A 20,719-nucleotide genomic window follows, 5' to 3' on the forward strand; every position below is an offset into this window, starting at 1 on the left:
GTTTAGTTACGCACATCGCCTTTTTTTATTCGAATTCACTTCAAAACCCTAAGATTGGTATGTGTAATTAGCTCTTTTTATAAAGCCTTTGTGCAGTTTTTATAATTATCCCGCTCGATTGAATTATCTTTGCTGTATTTTCTGTCCTGTGGATTTTAAGTTCGTCAATTATTTTATCCTTGTTTGACATTCAGATTATGAATTGTCTACCAACACACAAAAACCTTTTTTTATTCTAAAGTGAGCTTAATTGTGATAATATAAATGACAAGTTAAAAATCATGTTGTAATGTTTTGTTTTGGTTTGCAATCGATCGCGTGCTTTGAATAACGTCAACACGAACGCGCCCTTCTTCAACATACATAGGTTGGAGGCTGAAGTAAAATTTTCCTGAAACTTTTCAATCTCAGTAAGAAAAAAATAAAAATGTTATTTACCGGTCTAGGTCGGTCCGTATTGGGAGAAATGTTGCCCTTGGTCTGAGTACAACCTCGGGCACAGTTTCTCATATATATCTTAGAATGGAAATTTTCCTATATAAAAAAAAAAAAACTCAATTGAAAACTGCGAGAAAAACTATAAACAAACGTGTAGTAAACAGAAAATCGCCATCGTTTCATCTGTGAACGAGTGTCACAAATTAGATACCAGCTCCCGGATGAGAAAAACTGAACACATGAGATTGAGGCAAAATGTGCCAGGCCGGTCCAAGATGGCGTCCAAACCGTGAAATCGCCTAGCATATGGAACGGTTACCACTTCATGTACGGAAGAACACAATCAGTAAGTGTTCTCCTTCGCCGAACACAATTATTAGTCCAGTTATCCCTTATCCCTAAAACTTCTTAACAGGGCCTCATAACTATTCATTTATATATTCTCATATTCTTTGTTTCCACACGGTTCAGGGTGCAAGTGGAAGAAAGCATTAGCATAATCGTGTTTCGTTTTGCCATCATCAGCGTCTCCATCTGGGTTGTTCATAAGAGATCCATATTCTGAATTTATTGTCGTTTGCTGAATTTGAGTAGGACGCAGCTCCATATAACTTGACTCATTTGGAGAAAACGGGACTTCTGTATTGCCTAAGATTGAAAATGGTTAGAATCTAATCAAAATTGCACAGAAAAAGGAAGAATGGAAACCGTTGTAAACTTAGCTTTCAACCAAAAATGTCAATTATTATTTATAAAACCTTCATTTTCGTGCTCCCTCTCTTGTAATTCTCTGACAGAATGCTTGTTGCTTGTTTTGGAATTTCGCAGAGCACGCCAAAGGAACAGATTCACTCCAAGAGAAATGATTAATGCAACTGCTAAGATGATGTTCGATATTACAAAAGCTGCAATGTGAAAACATGTGAGTTAAAATTCTTGTGAGGGGATTGCTTAAACAACCTTGTTTCTTGAGTCAGCTCTCCTCCTCCCTCGAGGAACGAAGAGAGATCAAGGGCTCCGCGAATTTAATAATTAATATTAATTTATTACTTTTAATGCGCAAAATAGCACTAAAAATATGGTATAATACGCTCAATTAGATCTGGTACTTAATTGTTGATTATAATGCGTCATGAGAATTTTATTAGCTTGCATGGTAGGATTCAAAAGGAGATGGGAAAGGTGGGGAAGAGAGAGGCAGGGATTGACTAACAGAGGGAAAGGGACCCTCTCTCCCTTATCCCTAAACCATTTTTATTCAAAGGAAAGTGAAACATGCACCCTATAAACAGACATAGTTTATGACCTTCAGATATACTCACTCAAGAGATTGAAACTACAACCAAAAGTAACCAGGGACATGATTTTGCCAGATATGTAACAGACGTTTTGACTTATTACATTCACACTTGTCTAGCTTTGAAGCTGGTGAATCCTTCAGCCACTAGTAAGTGTCATATCCTATACCTTAGCTTCACACAGAGACTTCATTGTCTCGTCACACAACAATTGTAATTTTGGTGAGATAGAGAGGGGGCAGAACTTGGCTGACAACATGGTCTTTACTGTCTGTATGTGAAGTTCAAGATAATTCATCTGCTAAAACAAACCGTCTTTGAGTTCTACGGTTCACTTGACTGTACTGAGACAATAAACATTGGAAGCTGTATTAGAATCAACTAACAAACCTGTGTTTGAAGGCTTGCAACATGTTTGTGGGCACGCGTTCCCTCTCTGTGTTTCTTTATCATCAGATTTGTCAACTGCGGGGTTGAAAATGAAATGAGTGAAAGAACATTCTAATCAATCCGCTAGTCGGAAGGTGAGGAATAGAGAGAAGTGTGACGACACGTTTCCATGGTACTGAGTCATTCATAAGGCTATCGTTTAGTCAATAAGCAAATTACTCTGTCATTCTGTTTGTCTACTGTGGTCCTCTCATCAGCAATAATGAAAGTTAAAAGTTCCATCAAAAAGTACTGCTGAAGAGGTTTCAATAAAAGAGCTACACCAAAGGAAAACTCCTTATTACATACAGATTTCCATGGCCCTTGGGTGATTGCATTTACAGGGTGTAGCGGAGACGACTGTTGGTCAGCTGTTGTCTTAGTGTTGTGTGCGTATTGTTTTCAACTTTCAGTTATTAAATCATTTGATGATCGCACCCTTACGCAACTCCAACAGATTCGGTATTGTTATAAAAATTATCATCATCAAAGACTACTTGCTTTTAATTTTATTCCGTTTAATTATGAAATTTCTGACATTAATTTAATCCGAGGGAAAATAATTGCGTGCTCTTAAGTAAGCTTCAATAGTAATCAGCAATTTATCTATAGTGGTGTGTGCTTTCGCGGATTTGATCTATGCATTGAAAAGTGAAGTAATCAAAAGTATGAGGTGTTCTATTAAAATGTATAGCAACTTAAAGTCTCCTTGTCAGTTTTCATAGGCAATAATTGGGTTTCTAAACCTAATTTTAAATTCAGTAGTGGCAGAGTCAACGTCTTGAAAGTTACAATTTTAGCAGTGGGCTAAACAAACAGCGTTAGTTCAATTGCATGAAAACCTCTATTTCACTCTAAATATAGACGATCATGTCAATGTCATCGAATGTTATCCTGATCAGGGGCTTTTCTTCCACTCCTACAATGGTATTTCATGGTTAAACATATCCCTTTGACCATAGTCATACATGGCTGTCACTGGCTATGTTATTCCATGTTTGGCTTTTGCCTTGAACATGGTTGATCATGTTATATCACGGTGTCTTTTTCACCTTAAAAATCGTCAACCATGTTGTACTAGTGTTTGCTGTTGCTGCCTTTTCAATTATATACATGGCCATTGTCTCCATGGTCATACACGGTTCACAAAGTCCCTACGTTGGTAATTTTGTTCATGGTCGACCATGGTCAAATTTGTGCCATTGAACGTATATGGTTGACAATGGTTTGGTTGACCATGGTCAAGCCATAGTTTAACCATTGCTGGATCATTTCAAACCATGGTAACTGACCATGATCATCAATGATAAAACAATGGCTGACCATATATAGTCTGACTATGGTCCTGACGCTGAGGAATTGGGCTCTCCAATAGATCGAGGTTAGCCTCCCGAGCATGCGTTTCTAGCGGAGTCTTTACTGCCCCCGCCCCAGAAACCGCCACCTGCTTACCCGAAACCAGCATTTCTTTCCGCTCTTAGCCAGTCATATTGTACCTACCAAAGTCTGGTAGGTTGACATTGACGGCAGTTGACCGCATGAGGATTTCCGCGCAAATCGAGCCGGAACGATGTAAACAGAATATATTGGACACGAAATTTAATATAGTGAAGAACTAAAGACAGGGCCAACTGGTCACGCGACACTGTTCAACCAATGAGAAGGCGCGCTATGTTTATCAAGACATCGACCCAGTGATCAAAAATTATTCACCATGGCGGACGGAGGCGGACAGATTTTAACATAAGCTTACAGTACTCGTGTAGGTTTCACACTATTGCAAATAAAACACTTGATGTCAGAGAAACACGTTCTAAAACGTTGAAGGATATTCCAAAGTTCAGTTTTCGGCTGAAAAAGGTAATTTTGAACCATTCCCAACTGACTTTACGTCCAAATTAGGTACAAAATTGAGTCTGTTATTTTGTTTTCTTTCGGAATTTAAATTTTTCCCACTTTCAGGCGTAAGAGGTCAACAATCATCCGGCTTTTCATTTTTTAACAGCGGCTGATTTTATACCAGTTTATTAATTTAAATACGAGAAAGATAAATGTGTGCTTGAAAAGCAACTTTTGACCACTTTCGTCGGCTAAAATAAGACCGACATGGATTAAATTCTGACAGAAGGAAAAAATCACGTCTTAAAAACTGAGAATTTAGATGAATCTATCCGAAATACATGCGGTGTACTCAAAGAACTCGCAATACTTCATTTTTCAATATGATCTGCGGTTTGGGAAATTTCCCAAACCAAACGTTAGCACTTCTTTTTAAAGAAAACCTTTTTAAGGAAGAGTGGTTTTGGAATTTTCTGAAACCAAGGGATTATCATCAACAGCCATAATGGCTCTTGTTATCATGTATAAAGAGTATGGTTTCGGATATTTCTGAAACCACTGCAGCCGTGAGTGAGCAAAATGGTCTCGAACATTTCCCTAAAGCCAAATTCAGGGTAAAAATGGTTTCAGAAATTTCTGAAGCCATCGGCCCCGAAAGCCAAACGGCCCATGATTTGCCTGATAACTTACAGAACCTCCATTTGCCTTTTCTGAGCCACAGCTTGGTTTCAGAAATTTCCGAAACTAGCCTTAATCAGAACTACGGTTTTTTAAATTTCCTGAGAAAACTAAAACGTATAAGACACATAAAAAAGAGAATTTTTCTGAGCAAAAACTTGATTTCAGAAATTTCAGAACTACGGTTTTTTAAATTTCCTGAGAAAACTAAAATGTATAAGACACATAAAAAAGAGAATTGTTGAAAGCATAGTTGCAACCAGCAGTAGATGCGTATTTTATTTTATTTTATTTTTTTATCAGGTTAAAACAAAGATTTCTTTGCAGTTATCGCAAGTAAGTTATCAAATCACAAAGCATGCCACAGCTGATGCTAACAATAACCACACCAGTGCCCAAAAGTAAATTGGCAAACAACTGCTCAGTTGAAAGGTTTGAAATAAACTGAAACCACTTTAGTAACTAATTAACCCGTTATTTTAGCCCCAATATACACAATCTCCAAACTAAAAATTCATACCTTTCCGACTCAGAGAATTACTTGAATTTGATAAAAAAATTTCCACACAGTAGTGAGTATTGTCAGATTAACATTACTGAATCTCGTGACCTTTTGTGTTAATGATGTATGGCTATTGTTAGGAGAAAATTGATGCTAGTCATATTAGTCACTCTCGGGACTTAAAAAAGTAAAGTTATAGCAAGTTTCCTTATGATCGTCCGCCGGGATCTTCCCAATCGTCTCATTTCAAATAATGTTCAGGAGATCGGGCCAACGCTGTCGCATTAAATATTTAAAACAGCGACCGTCATCCAGTGGGATTATTCATAGTACCGCGGTACAGTACAAATCTCTTTTTTACCTCGCGTTTCCATGTTTTCTTCATCAAACTCCCTTAGAGGCCTGCATCCAAGATCATCCTCTTCTTCTTCCTCAACTCTCAAGCCTGCTGTTTAAAATATATTCCTCTAGAGCACTTGTATCGTTTTGAGTCAAGAAAATGGGCTGGTCAATTTCGTTGCAGAAAGCTGCAATGGTATAGAGAGGGGAAGCCACTTTCCGAGTCCGGTTCTTCGAATTCCCTTGAGCAGAGCGGAGAGGAAGCATCTGGATTCTCAAATTCACAACTAGCCAGATCCATTATATGGTGGTCTGTTTCCAATACTCTTCTGCTTACCGTTTATTGTAACTGAGTATTGTGTTCTCGAGTTATTCTCACAGTGTCAACGAAAGTACATTCGCAGCCTTTTTTCCATACTTGGGATGTTGCTTAATGATTGATGACCGGAAATATTACGAAAATAGTTATTTATCAAGACACCGAACAGAGGAGCTTGGTGCAAGCGGTTTATTGATAGACCAATGGCCGGTGTTGAAGGCAGAAATGTAATAACTGGTCACAAATGTAATAAAGGTCACAAGTGTAATAACATTTGGTCACAAATGTAATAAAGGTCACAAATGTAATAACATTTGATCACAAATGTAATAATTACCAACTTAACAATTTAAAAAGAGTAACTCACTCAGAGACATAAATTAAAGGTAATATAACTTTGTATTCTGAATTGTGCAGGGCAAAGATGACTTTCAAATCATATCGAAACAAAGGGGAATTCAGTCAAAAGGGCCTAAGAAAAACGTAAAGAACGGGAAGTTGACGAGAACTAAAAGAAGTAGGGAGTGGGAAAGCGAAAGGCAAAACTTGAGTGGACGGTTAAAGTCTTTTGTGCGAGCTTTGCAAGCTATTATTAAGCTTTGGGAACAGCACGACCAGCGTAATACTCGACAGGTATGCAAAGTTTCGGATAGTTTGGAACCTTTAATTTTAAGCGAGATAGAGGCCGGAAAATGCCTCAAATAGCTCTTCTTGATGGCATCAGACGAACGGCTGCGAAGGAGACCAGAATTGGTTAAGCACGATAGGTAACCCTCATACGAATTACATGTAAACGTGCTAATTGGTTTATTACGGCATTGAGCAGACTGAGACTGTAGTGTCACCTGTTCGTCACACAGTCCTGGCGGAAATTTTATTGTTGCAATATAGTGAAATGTGGACTTAAGACAACCTATAACTTCAAAACAATGGTTTAATCTCGTTAAATCTGAAGATTAACTTACAACCTTGAAAAAGAAAGGCTTGTGGTTATCAAATTAGGACTTCGAATTGCTTTCGTGCTATACATGGCAGGGAAACTGTAGTTGTGCATACAAAAAAGTATGGGAACTGAACATCAGTCCTATTAATAAATACACCAAGCACAAATTTTCTCTGAGAAGAACCCAGTTTTTAATCTAATCAGTCTTTGGCAAATCCAAAAAACAAGCTTCCCTATTTGGCGTTAAACGAGGAACATATGTTCTTCTTTGTTTGGCACGCTTTTCTATTTACGTGTGTTTACAATATTCTTCCAAAAAATGCCAGATATTGCAAACCATCCAAATTTTAGAGGAACTAACCTCACCCATGCATGATACCATTTAGGGGATCTAATAACTGCCGGAAGGCGTTCAACAGCACTACTGCATCTCCCCTTCAGCACTACCAGTTTCCTCATGCTTATGACGACTGTTTTTTCTGCAAGTTCTGGAATGTATACCGTAGGGCAAGGCGTCTTGTCTACTGTTTCTCTGAAGAAGGTATTTACACCTCGTAGGGATGTTCTTATAAACGGAAAGGACTTTAAGGTAATCTTAATGATACTTTCTAGCACATCGTTGTTTAAAAATTGCCCTGTGTATCCTGATCCTACTCCATTCTGTAGCTCGTCATTTTTGTCCGCGCGACTTATACCTTCACTTACTGTATCCTCCTTACTTCTGCAAAGTTGTTCCGTGTCCCCGTCAATTCTGAGAACATAAGCTTCATCCTCTTTACCTTTGCCTGATACTTCCAAGGAACCTCAAGGCCTATTCTACACCAACCCTCTTCACTCGTTTCCCGTTGACTATGACCTTTCCATTGTTGAGTCGTCAGAACGTTTTTTTGGATCCTTTATATTGTTAGGTTCGGCACGAGTGTATAAAAGTCTCCCAATCTTGGTTCCCACTCAGTCACATACTCGTGATATCCCCTAAGGAAAGAGTTCACCCATACAATTTCCTGTGACATTTTAGCTATTCAGCTCACCTTTGATTTGATGTGATATCTTTTCAAATTTTTTAAAGTTTTAAAAATTTTTACTCGTGCACAGTGTGGTGTAAAAGCGTAGAAGAGAATATCCTCTGTGGGATTTTAGATTTCGTTGTGATTTTAATTTGTTTTAGCTTAGTTTAGATGTTTATTACAATTGTGACCAAATGATTTTACAGTTGTGACCTTTATTACATTTGTGACCAGTTATTACATTTGTGCTTTCAACACCGGTACACGTGATGGTAACACGCAATTAGGTTTTCTAGTTTTGTTTTGTTCTTTTAGGTGAGGATAAAAGTTAAAAATTGTTCAGCCCAGAGGTTGTCTTGGTGCTCTCAACCTTAGGACCAGATTTATTGTTAAGTGATTCTCCAACTTAACTTGGGTGCGCCACTACAAAGAGACCGGATTGTTAAAGACAGGTGGGAATGGTCGAACGTGCAATCTGTTTTAGGAAAAAAAAACAAAAAAACAAAACGAAAACACAACACAACAACAAAAAACAACAACAACAACAACAACAACAACAAGCGCACAAAAAAAAGACAAAAACGCTGGAAGTTGTTACAGTTTTACTGAAATCCAAGCAGATTTCTTCTGTTTGCAAGCCATTTTTTTTTACAAAACATCAGTCGAAAAATAAACGAAAGATAACAGGCTTGTCAATTGACGTTTCTCAGATGGCCCGCTTAATAAAACCGCAATCTGCGTGATTTTCACCCACAGATCACGAATTCACGAGTGATATAGGAACAAGATAAACATGGTAGGATTGTGCAATCTAACTACTAGGGACTGTTCTGATCGAGAAATACTGTTACTAGTCCCAATCAGGAACCCTAGAGTAACACTGAGCAGACCAGAAGCAGGAAAGTGGTGTCTTGAACTGAATGATGATGAAATATTTGTACGAAAAAGGAAAGGATCGTTTGTTAGCTGTCAGTTGGCAGTAAACAGGACATGTTACCGCTGTCGTTAAAAGCTGCGAGGTTCCCAGCGCCAAAGAAATGATTATATTTCAATTACTATAGAGAACAGCGGTTTAAAGAAGACGCTGAAGACGGTTACGCCATTCGGGATTTTCGCCACACAAGGTGTATCTCCGGCTAAGGATCAAGAGCATCGAACCCTCTCCTTCTTTGACGTACAAACTATGCATATTTTAACGCTGAGAGATCATACCCTCTCATTGACGCAGGTTGTATCCTGGGTCTTTCGTAATGGCTAAGGTAAGTTTAGATAAATATGACTTGAATATGTTATTTAATAGATATCTCTAGCTTCTGAGTGTTTTTTTTCTTTCAATTGAGGTCTTGTAATATAGCAGTCTGTGCCTGTGTTACTATGCATAATTTTTAAAGTAAAAAAACCTCGAGTTATGAAGAGCTATTGATGTTATGATCTCTTTTATTATTAAAAACAACAAGCCTTTTGAGCCACTGCCTATATTTTCATTGATTATTTAATTTGACACAGAATCTCCATAACGCAAGAACATTCGAGATCTACCTTAAACCTTATGTTATGTTCTTCACACTGTACCGGATAGCTTTTGCGCCGACATGAAAACCATAGCAGATAGGGCTTCTCAGTTCACACACAAGAACAGTGATTTCGACGGAGCGAACCTGCCGCTTGCGCCGATTGATTTCTAAAGTGGAGAGTCACATTTCGGGTAGGTTTTCATACTGTACTGGTCGGACCGCTTTTCTTGTGGGCACGAAAAGCTATTCGGTATAATAGTTGCAATGTGATAAAAGAAGAAGAAGAAGACGTAAATTGTTTCCTAGTATTCAGGGGCACCCATCGACAATATAGTTCAAAACCACTTAAAAATAGCATTGTTGAACGTATTTTAGTCTTTAAACGGTAGATATAGCCATATTTTTACCCCCTAACAATTTTTCATCTGTTCGGATTTCCTAGCTGAAAGTCTATTGATCCGAAAATAATTAGGGATCAAAACTTACATTTTCGATTGATTTCAGCCAGAAAAAAGGCTCCCGAAAATCCTTAGGTGACCTTTTTAGGGTAAGAATCCGTTGAAAATGAGCAATCATACCATTTTTCAGATGTTCGAAAATCCCAGGAGAGGCAGGCAAGCAAGAAATTTTTACAACAAATATTCCGAAAATTCTAGATCTCAAATGGTCTTCCGAACAGATATTTTCCGAAAATTGACGTTGGGTGCCCCTGATTATCGAGGAGTTTCCTGGATGGATGTGGTCAAGAAAAGAAAAATTCAGTTATAAAATGTTCACAGAAGCGTGTTTTTGTGTTATTTTAAATTTATATGTATCACTTTTTTTTCAACTTTTTTAGGATCAGTATATAGCCAAAGCAAGTTTTAAACGGGGCAAAAACTGTATTGTCGTCAATGAACATACGGCAACGCCTGGAGGAAAATGCTGTGGTGGAATGATTCTGTGTATAGGCGACGCATATCAGCTCGGACAAACCTTATAGTTTACGGCATTCAGTTATAAGAATTTTCTGATCCAATAGATTTAAATCAATGCCACTTAATTAAAATTCTTCATTGAAGATGCCTACACTATGTATTGTCTTAAACCTACCGAGAATGAAATTCGGAGCGTTGGATTACAAAGTAATGCAATCTCATCGTGGCACGATTGGTTTCGGAATTTTCTGAAACCAATCGATTAACATTAGCCTCAGCTTTAGTCATTGCTAACACAACCCTTTTTCGGAAAATGGTTTCAGAAATTTTTAAAACCATGCAAGAAATTAAAAATGGTTTTAAAAATTTCCGAAACCAGTTGTGGCTAAATATCAGTCATTTGTTTTTCTCTTTCTTGTCTAATGTCAAGAAAGTGGTTTTGGAAATTTCTGACGCCAGACTAAATAACAATACTTTCGACATGTTGGAAGCCACCTGTAAATGAATGAATCGAGCATGACCAATCAAGTACAAAGTGATTTAAACGTGACCGAGCCATTTCCCAGAGGTTTAAAATTTGTTCAAAACGCAGGTTTCCGTCTAAAATAATAAGGTAAAAGTAATTTCCTGACCGAATGGCAATTTTTTTTTGGTAAAAAAAATAGACTTTGATAAAAGTATCAGCCGAAAAATTACTATTTCGTCAAGAATGCAACAGTTTTCTAATAACTTTGGAATATCCCCGAAGGTTTTGTTGGAACGTGTTGAGAATACGAGCATCATTCATTGCAAGGAATCGTTGGGGTGTTCGAATATTCTGGACTGATCACGAAGGTCGTGGCTTCACTGGCTTGCAAGATTTTCATCAGTGTTCAATGAGTGGGGAAATACATCATTTACAGTTGAAATTTGCCTTCTTTCTTTGATTTTTTGTATACTGTAAATGAACATTTGGAGAATCCAACAGTAGTAAATCTTTCCAGATTTGGTGAGTTTCAGAAACAAGGCGGTTAGTATCTACCTTGCGCATCGGATCTTTAATTTTATCCCCGCAAATTCGCCTGCGTGATAACCGGGAGTGGAACACGTGTTTTGGACCTGGGAATTCAAAAATTGTCTACCAAAATTCTAGGTTGTCTACCATCCCCATATTCAACATGATAAATTTTAATCGATATGGTAATCAAAGAAAAATATCTAGAACTTCGTCAAAAATCTGTGAATCCAAAAAATAATAGATACTTGTTCCCCTACCTTGAAAACCGACCAAAATCCCGCCTACATCACGTTCTTTAAAAGAAGAAATAAGCCACAAAATGTGCTGAATATTTCACGCGGCACTTCCAATAAGGCTTCCGATACGCTGCCCACATAAAAAAAAAAATTGTGTAAGTCTTCGAAATATGCCTGAGAGCCTCGAAACGGTGACTCTGGTCGCTTAGGTAATCGAACTGCCATTTTCGTTGAGAAAAATAGCTCAATGACGTCACAACTGTCCTTAAATTAAGGGATATTCCGGCTAGTCTGAGTTATTTGCAGGAAGTTTCTAGATGAGTAATTTTCAGAGATTTCTTCGCCGCTGAAGTTCTTTGTTGTTGTATGGAGTGTGATGTTTTCATCTCTGATCTCAACAACTTTATCCGCAATTTGCCGATTTACTCTTTGATGTACAAATTAATGAACGCCAAATATCTTCTCTTTGATGCTCTCTAAATTCTCCTTCGCTTTTTCTAAACGCAAGAGCCTTTTTGTGCCATCTAGCGTGCAAGTAAACAAATCGGATCCAGAGTTCTGATGTTGCTGAAATTTAAACCGACTGCCGGCTCGATCAAGTGAGGAAAATCAACTCCGGGTTTTCCCGAAAATTTAACTCTCCCTGCAGGTGACTGATTTAAAGCGTCGCACAAAAAGCGCTAGTATTTATTTGAAATAATCGCTATTTCTAACCTCACAGCGTCCGCATTTCTTGAGTTTCAGTTGTGGACTTAGTATCCTAGCTTTTGAGTGACCGTGAAGTTGAGGTTGACCTGGTTAGTCTCGCTTGCTCTCGATCTAATCTCCAAGCAAGCGAGACTGTCAACGACTTTAAGCACGTTTTTGTTCTGATACAAACCCCCTTCCTTTTGTAATGAGAATTATGCTTGAAAAATACTAGTTAGCGTCAAAGAACAACATGCTTTACATAATAAAGCAGGAAGGGTTGTATTAAAAGAAGGTCAATTCCAGCCTCGTTTTCACAAGTAACTGTAAACTGGGCTATTCGCGGGAAATTGTAAAATAATACATCCCACTGCTGATTGGTCGCATTACCATGAGGGTAAAACAATGGGAAAGGAATGCTGGACTTGGGTATGCAGGAGTTTGTGGGAGGGAGGAAATACGACTCCTCTAAGAACGTCTGCGTGGGAGGCTAAAACGAGGTCTGCTAATAAATAAAATAAACTGCGTATTATAATTCTTCGTGAAAGCGAGGTTAATAAATCTCTCGGAATTTGCATCGCGCGTGGCTCCTACCAGAAGCGCAAGCAAAGAGTTATGTCGGCCGTTAAGCGCGAGAGTAAATTAACACAGAAATAATGGAAAAATGGCATTGAAATACTCGCTTAAGCTAATTTTTCTCAAAGTTACCTTTGAATGCGTGATAAATACAGTTCTACAAGCTTCAAACAGCGTGTATGGCAGAGAAAAATACTCAAAGTGTAACAACTTTACCGGATCAATTATTCAATGGCAGCGTGGCCCAGTGAAGTGGGTTTTCTTTAAACATTTTTCTCTGTTTAGTTTTAGACTTTTTTAACACATTTTTTCCCTTCGCTTCTTTCCCTTTATCCTCGCTGCTGACCGTTTTTAGCTTCGCGAGTTTTTTTTCGATAACGTATTTCTAGTAGGACAAAATAAAACATATAGAGGGAGATCATACGGCACCATCAAATTATTTAAAATTACAACAGAACATTACGACTCTCACCTTTAGTGATTGATATTTTAGCAACCTTGATGGGATTTCCTTTTAAAACGACCTATAGTATTTGTGGTCAACAAAAAGTTACATTTATAATTATATACACTAGAATAATTATATACATTCATAAATAAAAATATGTTCTGTTGGCTGTAACACATTCAGATACTTAACAATTATTCTACGACTGTCCTTTGGATAGGAGTTGGCTATAATCATCTCATATCCAACAAGCGCGTGTGGTGTAATTCTTTTATTAAAAACGCCCACAAAATATCGAGAATTCTTCCCGACTTCAGTTGTAAAAACAACCGATTTTCAGCTTGTTTTAATTTTGAGTAGACGCGTACAGTTACCATAATTGGAGAGCAGGGTTTTATGGCTCATATACCATGATGGCTAAGCCAATGAAAACGCTAGAATTGGAGAGAATTGGAGAGCAGGGTCTTATGGCTCATATACCATGATGGCTAAGCCAATGAGAACGCTAGAATTGATTTATCTAATGATTCAGTTTTTTTTTTTAAAAAATGCTTTACATGGTGTTAGACCCCAGCATGTTGGCAAAATGGCAATAGTCTTTGACTGGACTTTCAGCTAAACTAGATTTACCTTTTCGGTTCTGCCTTTAGTCAAAGCTCTCTGAAAGACAATATAATCCTCCCCTTGTTGTAAGGCGGTATTTTTGTAAGCTCCATAGTTTTTCTCATCACCAACTGTGAAAGTCCAGGTTTTCTCGTGCACTGGATCGTTACTTATCTCAGCAGAAATGTAAAAGTCGATGTTGTATTGCGAATCACCCTCTGAATTTTTTAGCTTAGAATCAAAATCGGGTGGAAGGTTCTTGTTGCAATCAGCCACCTTCAGAACTATAACCTGATAAACACTGGAAAAATGAAAAAAATAAAATAAAATAAACAATAATAAAGGGCTTTCAGACCTCGGTCAGAAGTTTTGCTGAATAATATCAGTAGTGTTTTTAGTGAGTTTGTTACTTGGAAGGGGTGAAATTTTCGCTTGGTGAATATTTTGAGGTCTTCAGGTGCCCACACAATTTTGGTACAATATGAAGTGTGACTTCGGAGTGACCATTGATTCAAAGAGCGAAAACAGATCGGATCAAGCTATCAGATGGTTATAAGTGTCAATTGCAGGAATGCTGATCAAACTTATTTATTTAGGGATCCATTGCGTTAGGTTAAGAGTATTAGAAGACAGAGGAATGATTCAACCAGCTTTTCAGTGAAATATAATTTGAGTCTTATCTTTATCTTTGCTCATTTATTCATTTATTCATTCATTAATTTACTCATTTTCCTCTTTTCCTTTTTTTGCACTCCAGTAATGAATCTGTTATTTACAGGGTTCATAAAAAAAAACTGCAGCCATTTTTCGAGGAGTTTTCAAGGACCACATTAGATTTTCAAGGACCATCTACTAGGAACAGAATTTCACTGATTGTAAAATAAAAAAATTCAAATTCCCAGTTTATTCTAATAAGGCTTTAACCGTTTGCTTCACCAACTTCTCTACATTTTTCAGTCAGTCACCTGCATTAACCTGATAGTTAATTATTGCATAAGACATAAGGCACTTTATGTAAATAACCTTTAAATTTTCTGAACTATGATTTGTATTAAAGTCTTAGACAACCAAAAAGCATCAAAAAATACTTTCCAGGCCACTAAATTCAAAGCTGAAGAAAATTCAAGGACTTTTCAATGACTTGCACAGAAATTTAAGGACTTTTCATGGACTTCCTTAAACTTCAAGGACTTTTCAATACTTTGCGAACCCTGATTAACAAAGTTTGTAAAGTTTGTTCAGGATCGTAGATGGAAATAGGCCGTTTTTGTTCTCTAACGACCTGATTTCCAAAATCTCTTACTTTCTTGTACGGCCCTCGCGCTTGGTTAATAACGCATTTTTACAATAACTGAATCATTTCTCGCATGCTGATTGGCTAATTTTTATGATCGATAAGAGGAGAGGCACATTAAATTTTAATTAATGCAGGACGCTGCCATTTGCCGAATTAATGCTAAGCTTCGATGTTTTTCTTTAGTTTAGTTTTTTTTCGTAGAAGATTCACGTTTTGTCTACCACGAAAAATAGCCAGATAGCTCTGATGCCAGACTTACATCCTGTTTGAATTCTCTACAAAAAGCTCAAGCATAGAAAACTGAACAAAATCACTTAGTTTCCAAAGCGGAGACCACTTCCTAGATATTATACAGGTTCACAACTGTGATTCAGATAACCTTTAAATATTCATATCACAAAGAATTATGAAAGTCTAGTGTATTCAAAATAAAGACATCAACTACAGCAGTTTTCTTTTGACAAGAACTGAGTATTTTCTGATCCTTTTTTTTCGAAAGCAAAACCAACTTTTTATACAAACTTGTGGAACTTTGTAAGTACCTGGAAAGTTAAACTCAAGACTACATAAGTATAAAGCCCTCCTTTCGGTTTGATTGCACACAGCTCATACAGCTGAATGGCCTACAGGACAAAAAACAAGACTTGAACTGAAATAAGCAACAGGTACACGATATATGTTCGTACTGTTCGGTTAGCAAGTTTTTAAAACTGCCTGGCTAGTTGCTCTAAAGACAGCTCAACCATACATCGCTTCGACTTGTTCGGTTATTTAAACGGCTCCAAAATCTTTCCTTAGAATAATTTTTAACCTTGGGTTAGTCTACGACTTTATACTAGCCCTAGGCACTAGGCTTGGATCATACCTTATGGGGCCATTTCTTTGTTCTGCAGGCCATAACTGGATAACAGCACTTGACTTTGAGACCCTTATATCCATTATCTCTCCAACGTATGGTGCAAGGGGAGCTATAGAAATATAATTTTAAAAAAAAGTCAAAAAGGAGATGAATAGATAGAGGAACTAAGCCGAGTTAACTTTGGCAAAGACTTCTGGGACTCTTACTAAGGACAGGGAAAAAATGGCCAATGGCTGATTACCGCGTCCATTAACGATCCCAGAGGCAAGTGCGGGGCGCATTTCGGCGCCAGTTCCCTCCTCGTTACTAAAGTAGCGAATGGTGAAAAAGAAAACAAGGAGCATAGCCTGTGTACTGACCCCTCCCCCCTTCCTTCAGGAAAAATCGAGAGGAGAGGGAGGGGGTCTAGACACAGGCTACAATGAGCACAGATCTAAAGAAACCAAAACACAAGTGCCTTAACGTTTGAAAATAGCATTTTTATGCGAAAAGAGCTTCAAACTGCTGAATCAAGAACTGAACAAAAATGACCTTAAAAGTGAATTACATGACAATCTAATGAACGAAGTTCATAGCACGATCTACGAAACTCGTGCGTAGCTTTAGCTATAGCGGGGCTCAATTATCGAATTCCTTACCATAATACGTTAGAAACATAAAGTCCACAGGGCAATTCAAAAGGGAAATTAACCGAGTGTTTCAATCATCGGTTTCCCACTAAGCAATCTTCTAAAACTGAGTGAATGAAGTGTAAACAGTAATTCGTAACTTTGTATATTACTGAAGATCTTACTGTGTTTAAATAATTATTTATACACCTATTTCAGTTTAGGTGGCTCGTCTGGATTTTTCAGAGGGATACCTCCCAAGTTTGAGAATTAACTACGTCAGCATGAGTAAAGAGATGGGAAAAAGATTACCACAACTGTATTATATAAAGATGGAAATTTCTTATGACCTGGATTTTATTGCAATCGGAGTCACCATGGCAACGTGTGATGTGTTTCTCTGTACCAGGAGTTTTTTTGAGAAATCGCTTAACGGAGTATGTACCTGCCATAATTGCCTCAATTGAGGCAAAGTTTGAACAAATTCTGAGAGCGTTTTCGAAATATTTTGAAACGAAGTTTTACGGATCATAAAAACGGTGAAATAGCATGCTATCCACACAACTAGCTATTTTATTTTTTTTTTTTAAGAAAATGATAAGCTTTGGTTTGATTCCATTGCAAACTGCGTACAAAAAAGAGGTGAATTGCTCTGGGCGATCGCAAGTGAGAAGAATTTTATTAAATTGCATTCAGCTGCTTTTGTTACAGAGAGTTTTTGCACCTAATTTGGTCCATGCCTACAAATTGCGCATTTTTCAAAAAACAGCCCGATAATTTTTTTTATAAATTTGGTTGTCCCGCGATTAATCGGCAATAAATATACACTGTAAGTTTCAAGAACATTGAAAATAGAGAAGGTTTTTAAATAGGGCCTCAGATATAATCAATGTTTCCCCCAGATTTTTTGTTTACAAGTGAGCGTCCTCATTGTCCTCAATTTGCATCAAAAAGGACCCTTGGTTAAATCTCCGGAATATGCTAATAACCGGGTAAAGAAATTAGCGATATATTATAAGATCGCATTAACTCTTTTTAAGAGTTTCTGTGATGTTATAACCCGAGTAATATAATTAAGTATTGCATCCTACACGATGAGCCGCGACGTTCAGTGTTTCGGCTCTCACTGCTTTCTGTGACACAAGCCAATATTAGCATATTCCGAATATTTAGGAAAGTAATCGAGAGTGTTTTTTTTGCAAATTTCTTCCTCTTTGTTAAATGTGCACGCGCATATGAAACTTGAAAACAATGCCAGTGAATATTGAGGACGACGCAATGGCGTCGTTACGTTGTCATGGCGACTCCGATTGCAATAAAATCCAGATCATAAGAAATTTTCATCTTTATATAATACAGTTGTGGTAACCTTTTTCCCATCTCTTTACTCATGCCGATGTAACCTGAGTATCAGGCGTTTCTGGGGGAAAAGGGGAAAGATGGAAGCGAAAGAGGGAGAGAGCTGAAGGAGAGAAACGCCTGACACAGATGCTTTTGCTGGAGCCTTTCACCCCCACACAGCACGATTCGATACCATCCAATCAAAATCACTTCCGGTCATTGAGTTGTCACCTTCACGTGTCAAAAAGCTCGCATAAAATAAATCTCACCTTATGGTCTGGCCGAGCTCCTGTGCTTGTGTTGCTACAACTTCGCTTTTTTCTGAAACCTCCAATGAGGAGTTTTCGAATACTTGCAATGGAAAACCTGCCGTTTTTGAGGAATTATTAAATGTTTTAGGAATTGTGCTAGTGTGAGATCGCCAAAGCTCTGTTTGTAAATAAACGTGTGCCCGGAAAATTGTAAATTGCTTTTGTTTAGAGAGTTACAACAGGCGCTCATTAATAAGCAGGTTCCTAAAAAGTCTGGCAGCTAAAAAGCTGATGTAGATCAGGCCGAGAATCGTCCGAGGGAAAATCTATTTTTTTTTCTTTAGGTTTTTTTGGTTATCCCTCGTATTCTCGGGTGGTTGAAAGGAGCTGGAAGAATAAATAGAAATTACGAAGGTGCGATGGTGAAACACCTATGCCTAGAAAATTATCAAGCAGCAGCAAATTCCACCACTTCACAGAGAGATCGTGAAAGTTGTTACAAGTTCAGTTAAGAAAGGATTGAGAGCCTATTGCAAAAAGTCAATCCCGTTGGCGAAATATGATGGCGCCCGCTTGAGCTTAAGACATTTCAAAAGTGAAAAAAAAATTTCGGAAGAGCAAGCAAACGAATTCCAATCACGTACGCTATCGTAACCGCCACAACCAAAGTCAAGCTAAAGCCTTGGTGCTGTCGGCTATCTCAATACATGACTACCTCGCTCTAATTTTATTTACAATAACAACACCCTTTTAACGGCAGGATGTTGTAAATCAGAACTTAGATATCTGAAACACTGATATTGTCATCTCTGTCCCGGTCTTGTAAAGCCAATACTCGGACATGGTTTCGGCAGAAGCTGGTATATGAGGCTTTTCCATACTCCGAGAATATCTTTCCTTAGAACTACGAAGCTTTGAACAGAATTCTTGCTCGGCTTTTTTTTATGCCAGGAAAGAACTTGAGAGCGTTCTCTAGAGCCTTTTTGAATTTCTCTCTGCTTCTCTGTCCATAAAAGTACCACATAACATAAAATGAAAACATCTATGAAAAATTTGAATGGCTTATCCCTGCCGATCGCTTTGCTCGTATTTACTTGCGGTCGGTGACGTCAGGGGTTATTGTGTTATCCAATCACTGCCACATCCAGATTTTGGATGTGTCACACGATTTGCTGAATGGTTTTGTGTGAGGCCTTCCTTTCTCTTCTGCCCCTCCCCCCTCCCCCATCTAAGATCTCCTTTCCCTTAGCCCCTTAAGAAGGCCTGATACTCTGGCTAATGCCGACGTAGTTAATGCTCAAACTTGGGAAGTATCCCCCCCAAAAAATCCAGTCGAGCCACCTTAAGGTTGCTCCCGTGAACTATGTTTCATAGCCTGCAGTGCACTATGGTAAACCCTTTTGTAGCGGGAAGTTCAGTCTTTCACGTTCCTTGAAATAATGGAGATCATTTGTAAGAAGGCGTTCAAGAGAGCTTTCAAGTAAAATGGCTGCTAAAATTCTTAAGCATGAGCGAGCTTAAGAATTTCATTTTTAAAATCTCACTGAAAGAAATTAGAAGCCTCCTCTTTTAACAGCATTAAATGAATAGGGTTTTACCGCCTGATTAAGCTACGTTTTTGCATGGGCCAGAATGCTGGTTATTTCAATAAAGCAAATCAACGCTATTCTTTTTTATTCAGTTTCCAAAAAATTGCCTCAAAAATAGATAAACGTTTAACGTTAAGGTATTTATTGTATTTCAACAAACGCCTTGAATTCGATTTTTTTTAAACTCCGTCCAAAATTCCCACTCATTGAAAATTTGCAGCATTTGCATATTACCACAAAGAAAAACCTTCATCAAAATACACAGATTTAGTTTTAAATTTAAGTTAGCTGGAGCTGCTTTTGCTTACCGGACATTTTCGTGGTTGCGTCAACAGCAGTGGGTTGGCCTTCCACACAGACGGATTCACCACTAACTTTAAACTTATACAGAGTACCAGGTACCAAATTCTCCACCAAGTAATTTGTCGCCTCTTGTGCATCTTGTTCACCAATATCCAAAAACGATGTGTTGTAATCCTTTGTCCCCGTGTATTTAACCTTAATTTACAAAAAAAAAACCCTTAACATTAAGCGGAGGTAGTGTGGCCGAGTGGTTAGAGCGCTGGACTCGGAGGAGGCCCCGAGTTTATGTCCCGCTTTGACCGCTGGCTAGATTTGTTCTCAGTAGTCCCGAGTGCAAATCCTCGGCCACTTTTTTTACTAATACAATCATCATCATTACCACTTGTTCCTTTCCCTTCCCTCCATCTCCCTTTGTCAGCTTTGTGTTTTGTCTTTATTTATTTATTTACCATTATTATTTCCATTATTATTATTATCATTATCAACCATCATCATTATCATTATCATTGTCATTATCGTTATCATTAAAATAGTAAGAATAATAAGAATAACGATGACAAGAAGAAGACGAAGGAGGAGGAGGAGGAGAACTAGAGAGGGTGGTGAAACGAACCTGGAAATTTCGCAAAGTAACCGTAGTACCAGTCGTTATCGGTACATTTGAGACTATATCTTAAGATAGAATAGTGGTTAGTTGAGAT

The 20,719-nt window shown here is 37.9% G+C and overlaps 1 protein-coding gene across 1 annotated transcript; it reads right to left on the reverse strand.

Annotated features, from left to right (window-relative positions):
- Positions 1–543: 543 nt before the first annotated feature.
- On the reverse strand, positions 544–20,210 carry LOC140953981 (receptor-type tyrosine-protein phosphatase U-like). The gene is made up of 7 exons (XM_073403369.1): positions 20,024–20,210; positions 15,933–16,035; positions 13,798–14,071; positions 13,192–13,243; positions 2,127–2,201; positions 1,197–1,343; positions 544–1,086 (listed from the first exon to the last, which is right to left on the reverse strand). Exons 1-7 carry the CDS (start codon positions 20,028–20,030, stop codon positions 872–874), a joined length of 873 nt encoding a protein of 290 aa, XP_073259470.1. The 5' UTR covers positions 20,031–20,210; the 3' UTR covers positions 544–871.
- Positions 20,211–20,719: the final 509 nt, after the last annotated feature.

This window comes from Porites lutea, chromosome 12 (assembly GCF_958299795.1).
Source record: "Porites lutea chromosome 12, jaPorLute2.1, whole genome shotgun sequence".
NCBI lineage: Eukaryota > Metazoa > Cnidaria > Anthozoa > Scleractinia > Poritidae > Porites > Porites lutea.

Excerpts from the sequence above, each read along its gene's own strand:
- LOC140953981 (XM_073403369.1), bottom strand. Across the intron at positions 14,072-15,932 it reads CAAAGAAATGGCCCCATAAG|TGTTTATCAGGTTATAGTTC; the intron begins GTATGATCCAAG and ends TCATTTTTCCAG. Across the intron at positions 2,202-13,191 it reads TAAAATATCAATCACTAAAG|TTGACAAATCTGATGATAAA; the intron begins GTGAGAGTCGTA and ends TCAACCCCGCAG.